The 17,201-nt window shown below is 37.9% G+C and overlaps 1 protein-coding gene across 7 annotated transcripts in view; it reads right to left on the bottom strand.

The window, feature by feature from the left end:
* The window catches only part of LGR5 (leucine rich repeat containing G protein-coupled receptor 5), an 87,427-nt gene that overhangs the window by 48,402 nt on the left and 21,824 nt on the right, over positions 1–17,201 (bottom strand). For 6 of the 7 annotated variants that reach the window (XM_051795886.1, XM_051795888.1, XM_051795882.1 and 3 more), the window contains exon 2: positions 1,806–1,877. In XM_051795886.1, coding sequence (XP_051651846.1) covers positions 1,806–1,877 — 72 coding nt within the window. Of the gene's footprint in view, positions 1–1,805; positions 1,878–10,394; positions 10,484–17,201 lie in introns of all 7 variants that reach the window. The other variant, XM_051795887.1, reaches the window with a different exon arrangement.

Genomic DNA, 17,201 nt, shown 5'->3' on the forward strand with positions numbered 1-17,201 from the left:
AAACCAAAACACAGTAAAGACATAAATACCTTTCTGGTACTACCAGCAATGAAGGACTGGCATTACTTGATTTGGAACAGAGGGTTGTAAGGATAAAGGTTTAATATTTCCAGCAGAAAAAGCAGGCCCAGCACAAGAAGAAGGTAAGAACATTTTCAAAGGTCTGGATCAGGAAGATGACATAGACTACAGAATAGCTTCTCAGGCACTGACTTAAGTCTTGCTATTTGAGTCATCTAACTTTGGACCATAAAATGAAACAGTGAAGGTAACTTGGCTTCAGGTATTAGAATTTCCTTCCAGGAAAAGCCCAGACTTTTAATTCTTTTCTTTAATGGCTAGAAACCAATCATTGGGTTGGATGGTTTTAGTAGGGTTATTAAAATTGACAGGAAATTGGACAAGCAAGTATGAACACTATGCAGAAGTCCACAAGCAGGGACTTTGTGGCCTGATTCACTTCATACGCACTTGGTGTGTGACATCTCTCTGTTATGTTTATATCTGTTACAATATTCCAAAGTTGCACTAACAGCGAGAAAGATACTGACAATCAAAGAAATAAGTAAAGAAAGAGAAACTGAAAAGAAGTAAAGCTTTCTAAATACAAGTGCCAACAGTAATAAAAATAAGTCATGAAAGGAAATCTGTTTGCAAATAGGGTATTCTCCAAAGTAAGCACTACAAAATTGTTTCAATAATCTTTTTTTCATAGATTCATAGATGCCACCTGGAAAGACCAGCTGGTAAAATTCAAAGGAGCATTAACAAGGACACCAAAATTGTCACAGCAATACCCACCTAAATTGCAGAGGATTGTACACATTTCATAGCTTAAAACAGACCTGTCTTTGCAAGAAAGGCAGTACAATGATTCTGCATTTCTTACGTGGATTTTATGGTGTGTTAGCAGCTAAACATGCTATAAAACAGAAGACTTTCACTTTAAAACTTATAAACCATGTTTCATAAAAGGCTTTTAATCAACATTTAGAGGTACTCATACAAATACAGGCGCCAGCTTTTTTCCACAAGATCTATGGTGCACCAGTTATAGAGTCTCAATCACTCTTCAGAAACCTAAATTTTCTTTTAAGCCTGGGCCATTATAACTAGAGTCACTGCCAAATCCAGGTCTCATGAATGCACAATACTTTTCACTTTTGGTTAGTCACCATCACTTCAAGCCAGCATTCCTCTTTTGATGTTGTGCTTGATCAGCTAGTTTTTGCAATGTACTTTTCTCCCTCCGTGAACGTACTAGATAGCGTAACTAAGCTTTTTGCAGGATCCTGCATTCTACAGTCAGCCTTCAGGGACACTAAGTTTAAGAGTAAGGAAAGAGTAATTAAAAGTGATTAGGACAAGGAGCCTCGATACTATGAAATGTGGACTCAATTGTCCTTGACACAGGCAGAATGAGGCAGCAGGTTTTGGTTTTGATTACAGCTTTACTTGTGATTTTAATAAACATGAGCCAGTATTCAAACTTTTAATATCCTGCTGCTTAACTATTTCCAAAAAGCAATCCAGTTCTTTTAAACAGCTCTTGTTTAAAAATTTTAATTTGTTTGGCTCTGTCTCTGCTTAGAGAAGTTGTAGCCTCATGGTAACTCTTTTACAAGTTCATTTCCAGAATCACAGCAATTGGGTTTTTTTCAAGTAAGTGTTTCCGCATGTGTCAAAAGTGTCAGGCTGACAGCTTTCCTGCACCATTTTATCTGGTTCCCACAGTAAGTATGAGAGACAAACACAGGAATGTGTCTAGTGCTGACTATGCCCATCAAGAATACAATGATACTTACAGCTCTTCCAGGAAGCGGAGATTGTGCACAGGGTTTGAGGGCAGCTTAGTAATGTTGTTCATACTGAGATCACTGTAGGGGAAAACAGACACAGACTTAATATGGCATGCCACAACTGTGGCATCCAGCTGTTCATTCCACATGTTTTTCAGTGCTACATTAACAAAAATCAGTTCCTCTGCCAGTACTGATGAATCGTTATCTAGTTAGCACATTAAACATTCTTCTTTCGTATGAACATAGGGTTGTGAAATCAAATACAGTCTGTAGCATGTTCTTCATTTCCAGAGATTCTGGAATGTTTTATCACTCTCTATAAATCATCTGGAACACTAAACAACCCTTTTAGTCAACATAATTTTAATAAACCACTGTATTGTATTAAAATTTACTTGGAGTAGTAAAGAAAAACTACTATGAATTTTGTTGTTTTTGTTGTAGCACCATAGTACACTTGGTTTACTAAAATAGACAGGCAAAAGCATACCAATACAGACTATCTGCAACATCCTTTATATTTCATGACTATGGAATTACTTTGCCTTTGCTGTACAACCTGCTGCATGGTCACATTGATTTGCCTTGCCTCACGTTAGGCACATCAGGTGTCCCCAAACCCCAACCTGACTCAAAGAAATGATATATTTTCAAATAATAAACATGCAATTTTTGAGTGCTCTTTTGTTACAGGTAGTCAAATTGCATTAAATAAGTGAAATGAACCATAAAACAAGGGTGTAATGTGATCCCACTCTGTAGCACACTTCCTGCTGGGGTTCCACAGTAGTTCCTGGTACAGGAAACTACTAGCCATATCAGCTCTGTCAGAGCTCATTCAAGCTATGTTTTAGACTAAATTTCATATAATACCTTTTTATTCTTAACTTGCTTTTTCATGGTTTTCCACTGTCTTCCTCATGCCCCACAGTACCATTATAATTGCTTTTCATTAAGTACAAAACCTGTAAACAGACTGTATAATAAAATTCTGTGTGGAAGATCCAACTTACATGACTATAACAGAATTCCTGTAGTTTCTTAAAATAAAATTAAGAATGACCTGCATATTTTATGTAAATGTTATATAGTAATTTAAAACTCCCCACTATTTAAACGTATCTATGCATTTGTAGCAGTGCTTATAGTTTCCAGCTACTTCGGTTACTATTTAGATAACTTTATTTCTTCCAGCTGTTGAGAGCTTACAAGGTAAATAAGTTATCTGTACTTTGGTGGGTAGGCATCCTATGCCTACTCCATCTAGTTCTTATTATTCACAGTCTGTTTCACATTACAGAATATATGCTTGATATATGTTTGATCTTTTGCTGAATTTTAAAATGTATAATTTAAAAACATACTTCACATAGAGATTCTGAAATAAAGGAAATGTGTTAATACTTTATGACAATTATCAAATCACTGTTGAGTAAGGTCTCTGCATTTACTTCAAAATCAAAGTATAATTTGAGAAATGTGTACTTATTAAATTCATTCTTTAATACTTTATCACCTAATTCTTTCATACTGTTTAGCAGGTTATTGCCCTTTTACTTTGATAAAGGCTCAAAGGGTTTATTCTGGCAAAGGAACAAAAACATGGATTTATTTGGCAAAAGAAAAACTCATCCAGGTAGTGAAGTACATACTACGGAATATTAAGATAAACCAAATATTTTAACAAGATCATTTTGATTGTGATATTTTCAACACATGTCTTAATGGGGTTTTGGAAACATCCCAAATCACATTCTAGACTTAAAAACCAGCCCTGCTGGAAGATGGGAATGATTAATCTTCAGATACACACGTATTTAGAGCATTCTACAAAACCAGCATTAACCAGTGCTCTGGCTGACCAAGAAAACCTGGTTTTCTAGCATATTAATTTCTGTTACTAGCAAGCAGTACTTGTCTGCTTGTATCACCCACAGGACCCCATGATGAACCAGTCAGAAGCAATCTACAGATCAGACCTTAATATCTTAAGAGGATTAGAATAAGAGGAGGTGGCTTTCCTTATGTGCTTTGATGCACAAGGAGAAAATCAACAATACGTGCATTTTTCTTAATAACATCTTTAGACCCTAGAGCTGGATTTGCCAGCAGTGAACTCCTATGTCCTAGTCTCCTTTTTGGACTCAGTCATGTGGTAAAGTATGTGCTCCACATCATATGATGGAGGAGAACCTCTTTCCCAGTGTACACTGCAGCAACTGCTAACTCTTTTTAGTTAAATAATTTCCTTCTGCTACTTTTTTTCTGGTTACTTCTTTTCCAGATTATTCTTTTGTTGGAACATAGCATATAAAGATGTTTTTGTAAAAAAAACTCCTAAACATTACATATGCATATTTCATAGAATCAGAATCATTTAGGTTGGAAAGACCCTTAAGATCTTTCCAGTCTAGCTGCTCACCCAGCACTGCCATGTTGGTCACTAAACCATGTCCCTAAGTGCCACACCCATCCATCTTCTAAATACTTCCAGAGATGGTGGATGTAACAGAAATTATTTCCCAATTTTGATCAACAATGTCTTTTAAAACTAGTTTTTAACATACTTGCAACTAATACGCAGGTCATTCCAGTCTATGTTGGCAATGTGCTGTTCTTTTAGCTATAAGGGTTTAAGAATATAAGGGCAACTACTGTAGGGAGAGGTAATACAATTGATGAGCCTAGTGGATACAGTTGGAAAAACTGAGAAACTTTCAGGTACAAAAATAAAAACCCTCTACTTTTCCCAACTGTATCAGCTGGCTAAACAGGTGGCATTATTTTTCCCTAAAAAAACACACATCCCTTACATTGGAAAGCAGTAGTTCATTTTTTAGATTCAGAATATTCTTCTGGATCAGAATCACCATAGATGCATTTAATCCAATTTTTGCTCACTGAAAGGGAGAGAAGTACCATGACCCAGAGCTACTGCTGGGGGGATGTTTGGAGATGTGAGACAAACAAAAATGGTTAATACAAGGCAATCGGTCACTGGGTCTCGTATGAGCAATATGAAAAATTTGGGCTTCTGAGTAGGAATTCCTCACAGTGCTCTAGAGACAAACAAAGGAAGTTTTCAGCATTTTGGTTTGCCAGCATTTTGGACCTTACTGCCAAGAAGACACAGCTAGGATGAGATTTACAGCCATTAGCTAGATAAAGCACAGAAAGAGCTAGCTGGTAAATTACAGGATTATTCATTATTACTATGAAAACCAGTAACACTTGCAATAGGTATGTCTTATGTCCTGCACCTGCAATGGTTTCTTTCCAAGAAGTGCATCAAACAGGTTTTCTGATTTCTGCTTTCACTGCTAGCCTGCCAAAATCAGCAATTTGCTTTCTCTAGGAAACAGAAGGGGATGAAAGATGGCTTACACGTCAGCATTTGCATTGTAATGCTTAAAAACATTAAAATCAAGGTACTGGATCTTTAACTATCCTCAGCGGAATTGTTCTGGTTTTATACTGGATCTTGGTAAACTCTTACAAACTACAGCAATGAAAAACACAGAGTTATTACATTACTGAAAACCTTTAAATAACTCAGCGTAACAGAACTACTCCTGTCTCCCACCATCAAAGCACATACAAACCCCGCTGATGTCAGTAGGAGCAACACAGTAAGAGTATACCCTGTTTTAAAACGCTCCTAATATAACCAGCAATAGTACCAGATCTACCTTTGTGAAAACTATCTGCACCGTGAACTGCCATATTCCACTGAAAAGGCAATAAACTGTTTTGAACAGTCAGATGGACATATCGTGTGTTCTCCCATCAGCATTCCTGCAGCCTGTTTCCAACTGCTGACTATAAAAGCAACATACCAGCAAATGCAACTTCATCTTTTCAAAAAATTAGAAGTTTTGTTTCAACGACTGCATTGGCAACATGGCTCACTATAATGATATCTTAACTACACCCTGTGCCAATCAATCACCATGCTGTGCCTCTGGTGACTTGCTAAGGGAATCCTATGAAATCTTTGAAAAACAGAAAATATTGCAAACTCCACCTTGCATCTATCTGTTTTTTCTTGGTGAGCAGATCGACAAATTCTGAGCATTTGCAAAACAGCACCCAAGAAGGCAAATACAACAGGTCTTTCCCCTCCGCCCCCCCCCCGTTTTGTTGTCCATGCATATATGTGCTGAAAAAAACATCCAGCTACCATCTTAATAGTGAGCTCAAAATGAATTCCAGAAAGCCAGTAAAACAAGTTAAGTGAACCAGTTCTTCACACTTAATAGATGAGTTTGCAGGCTGAGTTACTAACCTGTTATTAGCTGTTATTACAAGAAACATTTCAGTGACTATTCATCTTGGAAGATCAGTTTTTAGGTTATACTCACGTCTTTCAAAGGAGAACAAAAATCTCTCCAGGGATACACACAAAACTTCTACTGGCTTTCATCAACCTGCCAGTCTACTATTAGGCTCAACATCTATTATACTGAATGGTACAAACCGTCTACCCATTGCAGGTCTAATACAATCTTGTAGCCCATTTTCTTAACCATTGCAACCTGCTTGATTTTTAGAAAATGATCAAGACTTATTATTAGGATTATTAATTTTGATTCTTCTAAGCCTGCCTTATCCCAACAAGATGTATTAACAATTATTTTTATGGAAGTCTTTGAAAGATAAAGCACTTTCATAAAATACTGACAATAGACTGAATGTACTCCCTTAGTTACTACCAGCTGAGAACAGTTTCTAAACTATGACAATTTCCTTAATTAATTTACAGCACAATTTGACACTAGCTCACATGTAGTAATACAAAATAATGAAAACAGGTGCATATTACTTCTCTTCTTTCCTTGTTGTGCCTATCTTTTTAACTCTTGTTTCTACTGTTGGCAGAACAATAGTTCCACTGTACAATGGAAGAATATGTTAGCTATTAACTACGTGGCATCTACTAATGCAAATGCTTCATTAGCTTTCATGAAAAATATCTTCATCTGCTACAGCTACTTAAATCTATTCATCAACACTGTAGTAGTAGTAGTTCCTATTTCTTACCGGTAAATTGCTATAGATGCTTTTGTTTGAGGGTCTCAATAAATAAATAGAATTATCATCAATTTACAGAAGAGAAATCAAGACACCTAATGGCAGTGTGACATGTTCACAGTCAAAGAGATGTTCATACACCAACATCTGAAAAGTAAACCGACACTGATGATGATTTGTCCACTGCCCTTTTTATTAGATCATGGATCACACTGTCCAACCATGGCATTTACACCAGTGCGATGCATAAGCTGCCAACAGACTCAGAAAACCATGATAATATTTTTCATTTTAATGTTCCTAAATTACACAATCTTTCAAAGTCATCATGAAAACTCCTAGTCATGTATTTGCATGTTTAATACACACATGCAGAGCAGCATAGGGTAGAGTATGAGCACACAAAAATAAGCACTGTTAGCGCTTTCTGCAAATTAAACCATAGCATTCCTTCTCATAAGTAGCTTCAAACTTCATCTGTGGTTCTTTAAAGGACTTCGTAGTAAACTATGACTAAGATGTGAATTTCCACTAAATGATTCACATTTGAAGAGTGCATATTTATATTTGGAAAAATCTTCTGGAAGAAAAAGTGGTAGATTTGCAGGAAGCAGCAGTAGGGAGAGAGTTATAACAAACATTACACAAAACAGAAAATCTCACTATCAAGGTTTTCATGGTAAATAACAATGGCAATAGCATGGATATTTCTACCCTTCTGCACATTGATAATGACAAATGCTAAAATTAAGTATTTAAAAATTCATTATCTCATGTAATAGCGAATTAACAGCAACTGATCGCATGCTATACTTTTACAAAGAAGTGATGCAAGGCTAGAAGAGGATTGCTTGTTACACATTTTTTACAGAAAACTTCTGTTACTTGACATTGAAGTTCACCGTTTCCAGAGACTCAACACCTTTATATTAAAACACACCCTGCGAAAAGCAGATGATGTGCGGTCACCGGAGAATAGACCCAGCAGTGAGAATATGTGTGCCTGTGCACCTCACAGAGAGCTTTTATGCCAGTACACAGACAGTACTCCTGCTGTCTGCCTCACTCTCCTTCCTTTCCTTGGCACACCAGTGGTGCTTGTTCTAGCAGTGCATTTTGCTTACAGAAGACACAACCATTGCAACTGTAAATAGACATATATGAAAAGGATCAGGCACTTTGAACTTAGGGAAGCCTCAAAGGTGATCCAGTAACACCAAGAGGGTTCTGTCCATATCTCCTTTCTATTGTTATGTGGCCCATAACATCGGATCCTGGCAAACTAGGCTGTTAGGGCACATCTGGATTCAACACAAAGTAAGAAATATGCTCTGGCCAGAATTCTGCACTCTCAACACCTGTCAGTGGGTTCGAACCTCTGATGTCACAGACAGCAGAGTGGCTTATTACTGCAGAAGCTCTGTAATAGAGTCATTTTAAACAGCACATATTATTCCTGAACATAGGCAATTCTATCATATAAACAGCCATCAAAACCTTACTTATATCTAGGTTGAAGAACATTTGTAAAGCAAACAGTATGTGCATGATTAATCTTTTCAGGAAATGATTTTGCCATTCAGTTTATCCAACACTCCAGCAGAGGGAGCAGGGCAGAGCAAACAATTTGGGTCAAAACACAAAGTAAAAATCAAAGATCACATCAAACACACCCACTGCTGAATTAATCTAAGTACCTGACATTTCACCTTAGGTACAAAGATTCTGGCTCTCTGCTTTTTTTTGTATATCAAATTCATAATGCTTCCTAGATGAAACTAGCCACTTACTTTCAAAGCTGATTCATGGTTGTTCATTTGATGCTGAAGACTCAGTTTGCTAAGTAATAGTTACCAGAGTAAGTTATAAAAACATTTGAACACGTCAGTCATTTACTGTACTTAACTCACACATTAAAAAACATAAACAACTAATAAGGAGTTTTTTATAATATAAAAGCTAGTAAGAGCAATTAAAAGAGGACTGAATGGAATTCCTCTTCCTCTCATGCCCACAGATTATATTAGTATTATTTTACTTTATGAGTTATTACCTATTTCTGCTGAACAAATTCAAATATTAAATGAGTACTGCATACATGATTTGTCTTGTTCAAATACTGAACATTACAAACAGAAAAATATCAGTTTTTATTGTAATTTATGAAGATAACTACTAGCGTGTTTGTTGTGTTTTTCATCATTACCTGTTTATCAGGTACTGTTTATTTTATTTTGATGAAGAACAGTACAGCTAAATTGAGAAACAATATTTATCGGAAGTGACCGAGTTTGGAGAAAAAAACGCTTGGCCTCTCTCAGTTTCAGAATATTTTCTGCCCCTCCAGAAGTTGCTTATTTTATAACTATTTGCTCCAAAAATGACAAAAATATAGGAAAAAATCCTTTCTTTTCCTTTTTTTTTTTTTTTCTCAATGAGTGGACATATTCATCCATTTTAGAAATTTGAGGTCCAATTTCCTTCTAATTCCCAGTCTATAATTTCATACCTCTGAAGCTGTTCCTAAATTATGACTATCTATATGAGAGGAGAATATCTACAAAAAGCAGAGCATAGTTTATAAGAGTTCTACACCTTGCCTACAGCAGAAATTAATTCAAAATATATGTGAGTGTAGACAAAGATTGAAAATACATACTGTCACAAAGTACACACTTCTTAAATCAAGCATTATGAACCATACAGCCAAATGAGCTGAATACCCAACTGCAACTTATATACATCACAGATTATATGTTACGTAAGCCAATTTTAAAACTCATCTTCCCCAAAATATCCAATATTACTTCAGTGAGTCTGCCGAGAGTGGAAATTATTTATGACTAGCCTGATTTCATTCATAACAAGATATACTCTAAGTCATTGATTTTGTTGGTCTTACTTTGTCTCAACTCAATTCCACAGCATGGATTTCAAGGATTAAAAAACAAACGGCTGTGAGAGCATCTGCTACAAACACATTTCAACAGTGATGGTGTGAACATGAGTTTCCAGAAATCTGTGCACCACAGCTCTGTATGCAGGGCAGGAAAATGATGCTACGCTGTATCACACCTACTACAGTTCTTCTCTGAAGTATGAATTTGATCATTTTTGTGTTGTTGCTTAGCTGAAATAATTATTTACAGAATCTTCTCTGAATTGCACGGACAACCCAAGGGATGTCATATTACCAACACACTCAATTTCATTCAATGCTTGCTACCAAAGGAATTACTCCTGATCTCCCCACCCCAGCCCATCACTACTCATTCCTTGTGAGGATGCTGTTGAACCAGAGTTGGCAACTGGCCTGGATTTCAAAAAAAATCCAGCAGGAAAAAATTTGGTTTTAATCCAAATCAGCTCCCTGAACTGGTTCACTACATTGCTGTTTGTACCTCCACAAATTCAAATAAGAAAGGTGAAGCAGAATTGTTTTATTTCAGTTGGCAGTTTTGGCTTAGAGTAATGCAGGGTGATCCTGTGCCTAGAACGTAAATATTGTAAACATTTTTCAGATATAAAAAGTTGAGGTTTTTTTTTACACACATATCTTACCTTTATGTCTGACAGAGCTTGTTCACTAAAATACAATAGGCCTCCAGATCTGCCAGCTCCGGATGGCTGACAGCCTCTTCCGACACCTCCTGCAGAGCTCAGAGGAATGACAAAGCTGTCAGATCTTTCCCTGATAGGTTGAACACCCAAATTTCTGCAACAGTAAGTGCCAAGAAATATGCATAGCTTGATTCTTACAGAGATAATGTACTTAAAACCACTTTATTTCTCCATCAGGTCATTATTTTTTTCCTTAAGTAATCAAAATTCACCTTCATCATAAGATACCTTCACAAGGGCTAGTCTAAAACAGCCTTAATATACATAAATACCAGGTCATTAATCTTATACTGACATGACTTATACCTAGTCTTCACACATTTTGTTTGCTTGTAATTGATCAGCTGCCCTTCAGACAGGCAGAGTACCAAAATACCTGAGCTAGCTTTAAACAATTCAGGTCAAGGAGCAGGGTTGAGATGCACTAAGTCACCCTACCAAGGAGAAATCTTTGGTAGAGACATCTTATGTGTTGGCACGTGTTTTCCGGGTGGTTATACCAGCACAATCTTCAGGGAAAAGGGTTGTGCTCCCTCTAGTATATAAATGTTATCTCTTTAGATAAATTATTTTCCTTTACAATAACTGAAATTACTGGGATCAGAGCTGTACAATTAATACACGGAGGTAAAATACTTCAGAACTATTTCTACTGAGATCAGTTGGGCTGTTCAGATGACAAACTAATATTTAGTAAGAGTGGGGGCAGCATACTCTGATCCAGAATAAATGATGCCTGCTTCCTTCTTTTATTCAGAGAGTTTACATAGTCCACTGTTCAGCAACCTCATTTTGAGGCCCGTGACCCATCACTTCTTGTGATTGTTATGACGATCAACAGAAAATCCCCTCAGGGCACGCAATTAACTGGTGCTTTTCAGCTAAATCTGCTGCACTGTCCCTGTTTCAGGCTTCAAGTATCAGTTTTGGATCTTCCTGGAGACAATATTGAACCATACCACAAAACATCAGTAGCTAAAACAAACCTTTACCAAATATAAACTGTTGCTGCCAACTCTATTGCATCTGTTTGCATATGTGAAATAAATGTGTCCCTTATCCTGCACGTCTGGTCTGCTTTTTTTGCACACAAAATGAACTTTCCAAGATGTCTTTCATTTAGCTATTCCAAATGCTATAAAAATGCTGGAAACAATCAGTTTTTCTATTATTTACATATCTTAAAACTTCTAATATAGCAAGTCAATGTCAGCACACGTGGGTAAACACCTGGCTCTACTGATGCTGGTGGTAAAATTTCCAGTGACTCCCATGGGAGGAAGATATCATCCCAGGCCTAAAAGTTCCTAATGCCAGGTTCTGCCCAATAGCAGCACTTCACAGTTGTGGAAACTATGCAACAGCACATTGGTTTGTCTGCAGTAGTGCATGCAGTACTGATGGGTTCACTGGGAAGATTTCTACATATTATTTTCAGCCCTTTTATAATTTCCGAAATCTGTTGAGTTAAAGGCAGGATGTTGTTGGTTTGGGCCAGTAAGGAAAGGAAAGTGTGACATTTTCTGCTGTTCCAGCCTCTCTTTGTTTCCTGTTTGGTTGTCATGCCTGCTTCAATGATTTGGGGACTTAATTTTCATTCCTGGTGTTTTTTCAAAGTGACAAGCTGATTCTGTTCATTTTTCCTTCCTCACCCTCTCTTTTCCATAGCTTTTGCTCAATTTTTCTTTCACATCAAGTTCTGTTTTCCAGTTAGCTCCCTTAGGAAACCAGAACGATTACTAAGAATAACCTGCATTGTGATGGTTTAAGAGACTGAAATGTTAATGGTTAATAGCTCAAACAATCAGCCATTTGCAAAAGCAGTGAGTGCTTTGCTGATGATGTGCAAGGTAACAGCCCAGCTGCAGAGGGCGTGAGCACCAGAGGATGACCATGACAAATCAATCTTCCTTTAGCAAGAAGCTGTGTTTTGGGCCAGATAAGGGAAGAGGCCAATAATAAGCAGATCCTGTGAGGTGGGATAGTGCTTTTTATCACGCCAATGTCCTCCTTTACTGGCTGAGTTGGAAAACTCCCCCATGGGGGAGATATTGGGACATTCACATGTAGGTCTGAAGGCATTCATCCCTTCTGATGGGGCATAATGGCTTAACTACGCTGACATCAAACACAACTCTCATGTCTTAGAAGGTGTCATAAACCATCAAAGACACTTGAAGCACCCCTAGACTAATTTCTGGGGCCTTCCACCAGAGAACTGCGCATGATCCACAGAGTTGCAACAGTCAGTGTAAAAGTCCACCTCAAGGGGAGGTACCTGCGCATTCCCACCAAGCCCGAGTGTATATTAACCCATTCAACTCTGTGCTTCGTGGGCTTCCCCCACCCCTGACGGATCAAGTCTGTGGTGGACATCTAAATTGCAACAATCAATTCTCATCACTGTATCTGTGGGTGGTAATATTTTTCACTCTTATCCTTTCTCTTTCTCTCTCTCTTTCTTCTCCTAACTTCTTTTCGAAATATATTTTAAGCCAGCCTAAAAAAATTCTAGTCAATGCCTTAGTAAGTGCCATGTTGTGTCTGAATAAGTTAAAGTTGGCTAAGTTTGCTAAGTTAAAGTTTGTGAAGTACCTTACTTTGTCTGAATATTGTTATAAAATTTGCCAAGTACCTTATTCTACCTTAATGTTCTAAAGTTTGCAAGTAAAAGTTTGTTATTGAACCTCCTGAGAATTTTTTTTTTCTCTCATGCACCACCCAGAGGGAATCAAACGACCTTCCCCTAAACTCACCAAGGTGACTGGGGCATGACAGATGGTTCTTTCTATGTGAACATGCACCAACATTTTGGAACTAGAAGCCTTAGACGATCTGGGAGATCTCTTGTAGGCTTCATTTGCTTTGCAATGAACAAGTAGCACAAATGAACACCTCAACATCCACCTCCTACATGACAGTGGCTGCTGATGACCACCTGTCATGTTGCACAAGACAGTACCTGCCACATACCGTTACTGCTGCCCTCCTCGCCCAAATGGTGGCAAAATGGATGCCAGTATGAAAATGGTGCAGATAGAAATGAAATATAGGACAGGAGTAAAGTCAAGGCACTCACTAAGCAGAAGCAAGTCTTCTGCTGAGAGGTGTTGTACTGTTTTCCATGCTCTGCAGAATCCAGTCAGCTTTGCCTTCCCTTCATGAGTTTAGCTTTGGTGGGATGCACAGTGGTATTCTTCTTCACACCACACACTGGGTATAAAGGGACTACTGCAGCCCACATCCTGGCTTTGTTCTCTCATCCCATGTGGGGAGTGGTGTGAAGATTAGAGGTAAAAGATGTCCCTCTCAGTCATGGTCTTGGCATTTGGATCTCATGTGCTTGTGACAGACTGAAGAAGACACCACCACATCTTTCTCCATGCATAAATACTGTTGCTGTTAAAAGGACCACAGAGGGGGGTTTGTGCACATTCGTTCTGACTGAAAACCACAAATTTCTCACGAACTTCATGAATAAAGCCCCAGCATATCCTTGCATAATCCACCAGAGATTCCAGAGACCCTTTCTCCAGAATTGTGTAGAGAGTTCTGCCACTTTTTCATTTGTACAATTTTACTAAGCTCTTCGGAATTTTCATCTTGAATCCTGCAGACTCAGAACAGCACAGGAAAAAGCAAGGACTTCAAGCCATCCTGATCTTAAATTAAAACCGCTTCAACAAAAGTGTGATCATCTAAGGGGTCTTTTTCTCCCTAACCAAATTTCATAATGAACATTTTTTAATAAAAGCATATGGTTTGAAAGTGAGTTTTTAAATAACGAAAAGAAACAGGTTTTAAAATGCCTGTGGAGAAAAGGACATTATTTAAAAAAATTAATTTCAATGCTCAGTGACTTATCTTGTCACATGACAACATATGAGGTTACTTTTCTTTGAGAGACAGTGTTAGAGAAGGAAATGGTAGCATCAATAACAGACGCAATAGGGCAGGGAGTCTTTCCTGGGCAGTATTTCAATTCAATAAAATTTTCAAACTTGTATTTTGCTATTTCCAGCTCCCATATTAAAAATCTATTAGCAGAAAGCCCATTGAAAAGCTGACCATGAGCACAAGAGACTTTTTCTGGAAACACTTCTATTCAGTTCTCATGCCTGAACAAAAGCAGATTGGCACCTTCAGTGATATACAAACGCCTTTGAAAGGGGCCTCCCCCCCCTTTCCCATAGCCACGCGTTTCAGAGCTCTATATGCTGAAGCAAACCAGTGAAAGGTTTGAAGGGGTGGGGAGACCAAGGGCTTCCACCGAGATCCTTCAAAGTCCTCATCTTCTATAGTGGGAGGATTTCCCTCTAAATCCCTTTCAATAGCATATTGATGGCTTTGAAAGCTTAAATGGCATTTGTCAACCATCAGTAAATCTTGAAAACTGTTTCTGCAAATAGCCCAACTCCAAGTCTCAGATTTTCTCATTAATCTGTACGTAAGGCCACTGAAGACTTTTTCAGAGTCTAGATAATGCCTGGATTAAAAGGTCCATTCAGAAGGGAAAACTTTAGCATTCACCTTGTGTACATAGCCATTTCACCAGTGGTATTCATGGGTTGTTATTTCAACTCTGCATTTGTCCTGCAAACAAGACATTCTGCCACAAAGACTTGGTAGAGACATTCTTCAGTGAATTACTGAAACCTAGCCCTGCTATTTGTCATGGTTTGTTATTTTTATCAAGTGTAATCAGTTCAAATAGAAACCTGAGACTGACAACTTTACAATTATGTTACTATTTTAAGACTGGAAGGTATCTAATTCAACAATGAAACTGATTAAAGCACAACCTGATTTCTTTATCTAATGAAATAGTCTAAAATTTCACTTAATCAGATGTCAGAAGACTCTTTATTTTATTTCGAAAGTACAGACAAGAAACTAATAAAAATCCTTATTCAGCATTTTAAATTTATGATATTTCGTAAAAACTTTCTATATTTATAAGGCGTAATAATTTATAACATGTTACATACTGCTTTGTGTTTGTCTTTTAGGACAACACTGTTTTAATTTACCTTTCTCCAAATAAAGCTAATGGACAGGTTTTAAACCCTCAAAACCTGTGCCCCTTACGCACACAAACTTTTTTCTTACATCCCAAAGATGCCTTTATTCTCTGCTTTCTAATTTCTTTTTCTATTTTGCATCCAATAAGCTACACCAGGGCCAAGGGATGAGCTATTTTGATGGGCACAAGGCATTTACTATTATTGTTGTTGTTGTTGAAATGATCAGGTCAAAATATTTATGCGTCACAAAAAAGAATAAAAACAGAACAAGTTCACACACTGGAGACCAAGAAAATGTTTCAATATTAGAAAAAAAAAAAAAAAGAAAAAAAAAACCCTGTCAAAGTTCCTGTAATTCAGATCGATCTCATTGTTTGAACAAATTGACTTTTTCACCATATTGGACGATTTACTGTTAATGTCAAGAACACACAATCTGGGGATCGAGGAAGTTTACTGGACATCCCTCCCAAGGACACACAAAGATTATCCTTCCCTCCAATACTGTTGAAAGTGAAAAGCTTAGTCAAGGATTTGTATATGTGAAATCACATCAACTATGGCTGAGGGCCACACCTGGCATCTGCTTCTTTTATTTGCTTTATTGTACACTTACATGTATGTCTCAAACACCAAGAGCCGGGTAGTCATGGTGCCAATCAGGGACTGCTGGAAAGAACATGCTGTGAGAAAGAACAGGATGTGGCTGGAGAAGAGGACTGTACAGAGACAGGGCAGCACTTTTCTGGGACAAATGTCCTGGTTCTGGTTATCTGGAGATAAGTACAACATAGAACAGCGCAGGCACAGAAATGAGGTTGAGAAACAGGTAGGGACTGTCAACCAAAGGCTGATCCAGTCAGGGGGATCAAGACCGCCAAAGACCCCCAAAGCCCTCTGACTCACTTCCAGAAAGACCTAGAAGAACAAAGTGTGAGTGATAACTAATTTGCATGGAAAGTGAGAAACCTAGCTCCAGGATGGGAAAACTTATCTACAAAAAGATAGCCCAAAAGATAAGCCTGGGCAGTACCCTCAGGACCCTTGACACTCCACCAGCTGGACTGATGCTGGAGCTAGGACTGGACTCCCTCCCTCCCTCCCTCTTCTCTTCCTTCGTTTCTCTCCTTAGTATCTTCTCTTTATCCCTTACTCAAAATCCACCACCATGTGGATTATACTGTAAGGGCCTAACTTACACCAATTTCCCTGCCAAATGTATAATTTACTAATAAAACTGTAAGTTTTTGTGGACTCTCTGTTTTGTTGTTCCTTCTCAGTGATGGGCATTTAGGAACACTGGGGTGCTTCCTTTCCCTCAGGGTGGGACATCACAACATGTCCCACATGTTTTTTGCTATCAACGGAAGAAACCTCATAATTTAAATGTGAAAACTCTCTGCAGTGTGAATATGGCATAAGAGATCATCCACACTCAGTCCAACTCACCGCAAAACTAATATGAAGTCTGTAACACAAGCTTAAACAGAAGGAGTTTTCTACTCCAAATCTCCCCCCTCATGCAGGTTGCTAGGTTTATAGTACTGCAATTCTCTGTGAGTCTTTAAGATTTCTAGGGGAACTATGCCACGGCTTTTAAAAAAAACTAAACTGCCAGATTTTTTTAGCTGTGGGTCATCATTTCTTGAGATAACTTGCCTGGCTCCCAACCAACACTATCCACACAGTAGAAGATGCACTTCCTTTAGAGGCTATATCATAT

The sequence above is a fragment of the Manacus candei genome, unplaced genomic scaffold (genome assembly GCF_025592945.1).
Source record: "Manacus candei isolate 608988 ecotype Guabito, Panama unplaced genomic scaffold, ASM2559294v1 h1tg000043l, whole genome shotgun sequence".
NCBI lineage: Eukaryota > Metazoa > Chordata > Aves > Passeriformes > Pipridae > Manacus > Manacus candei.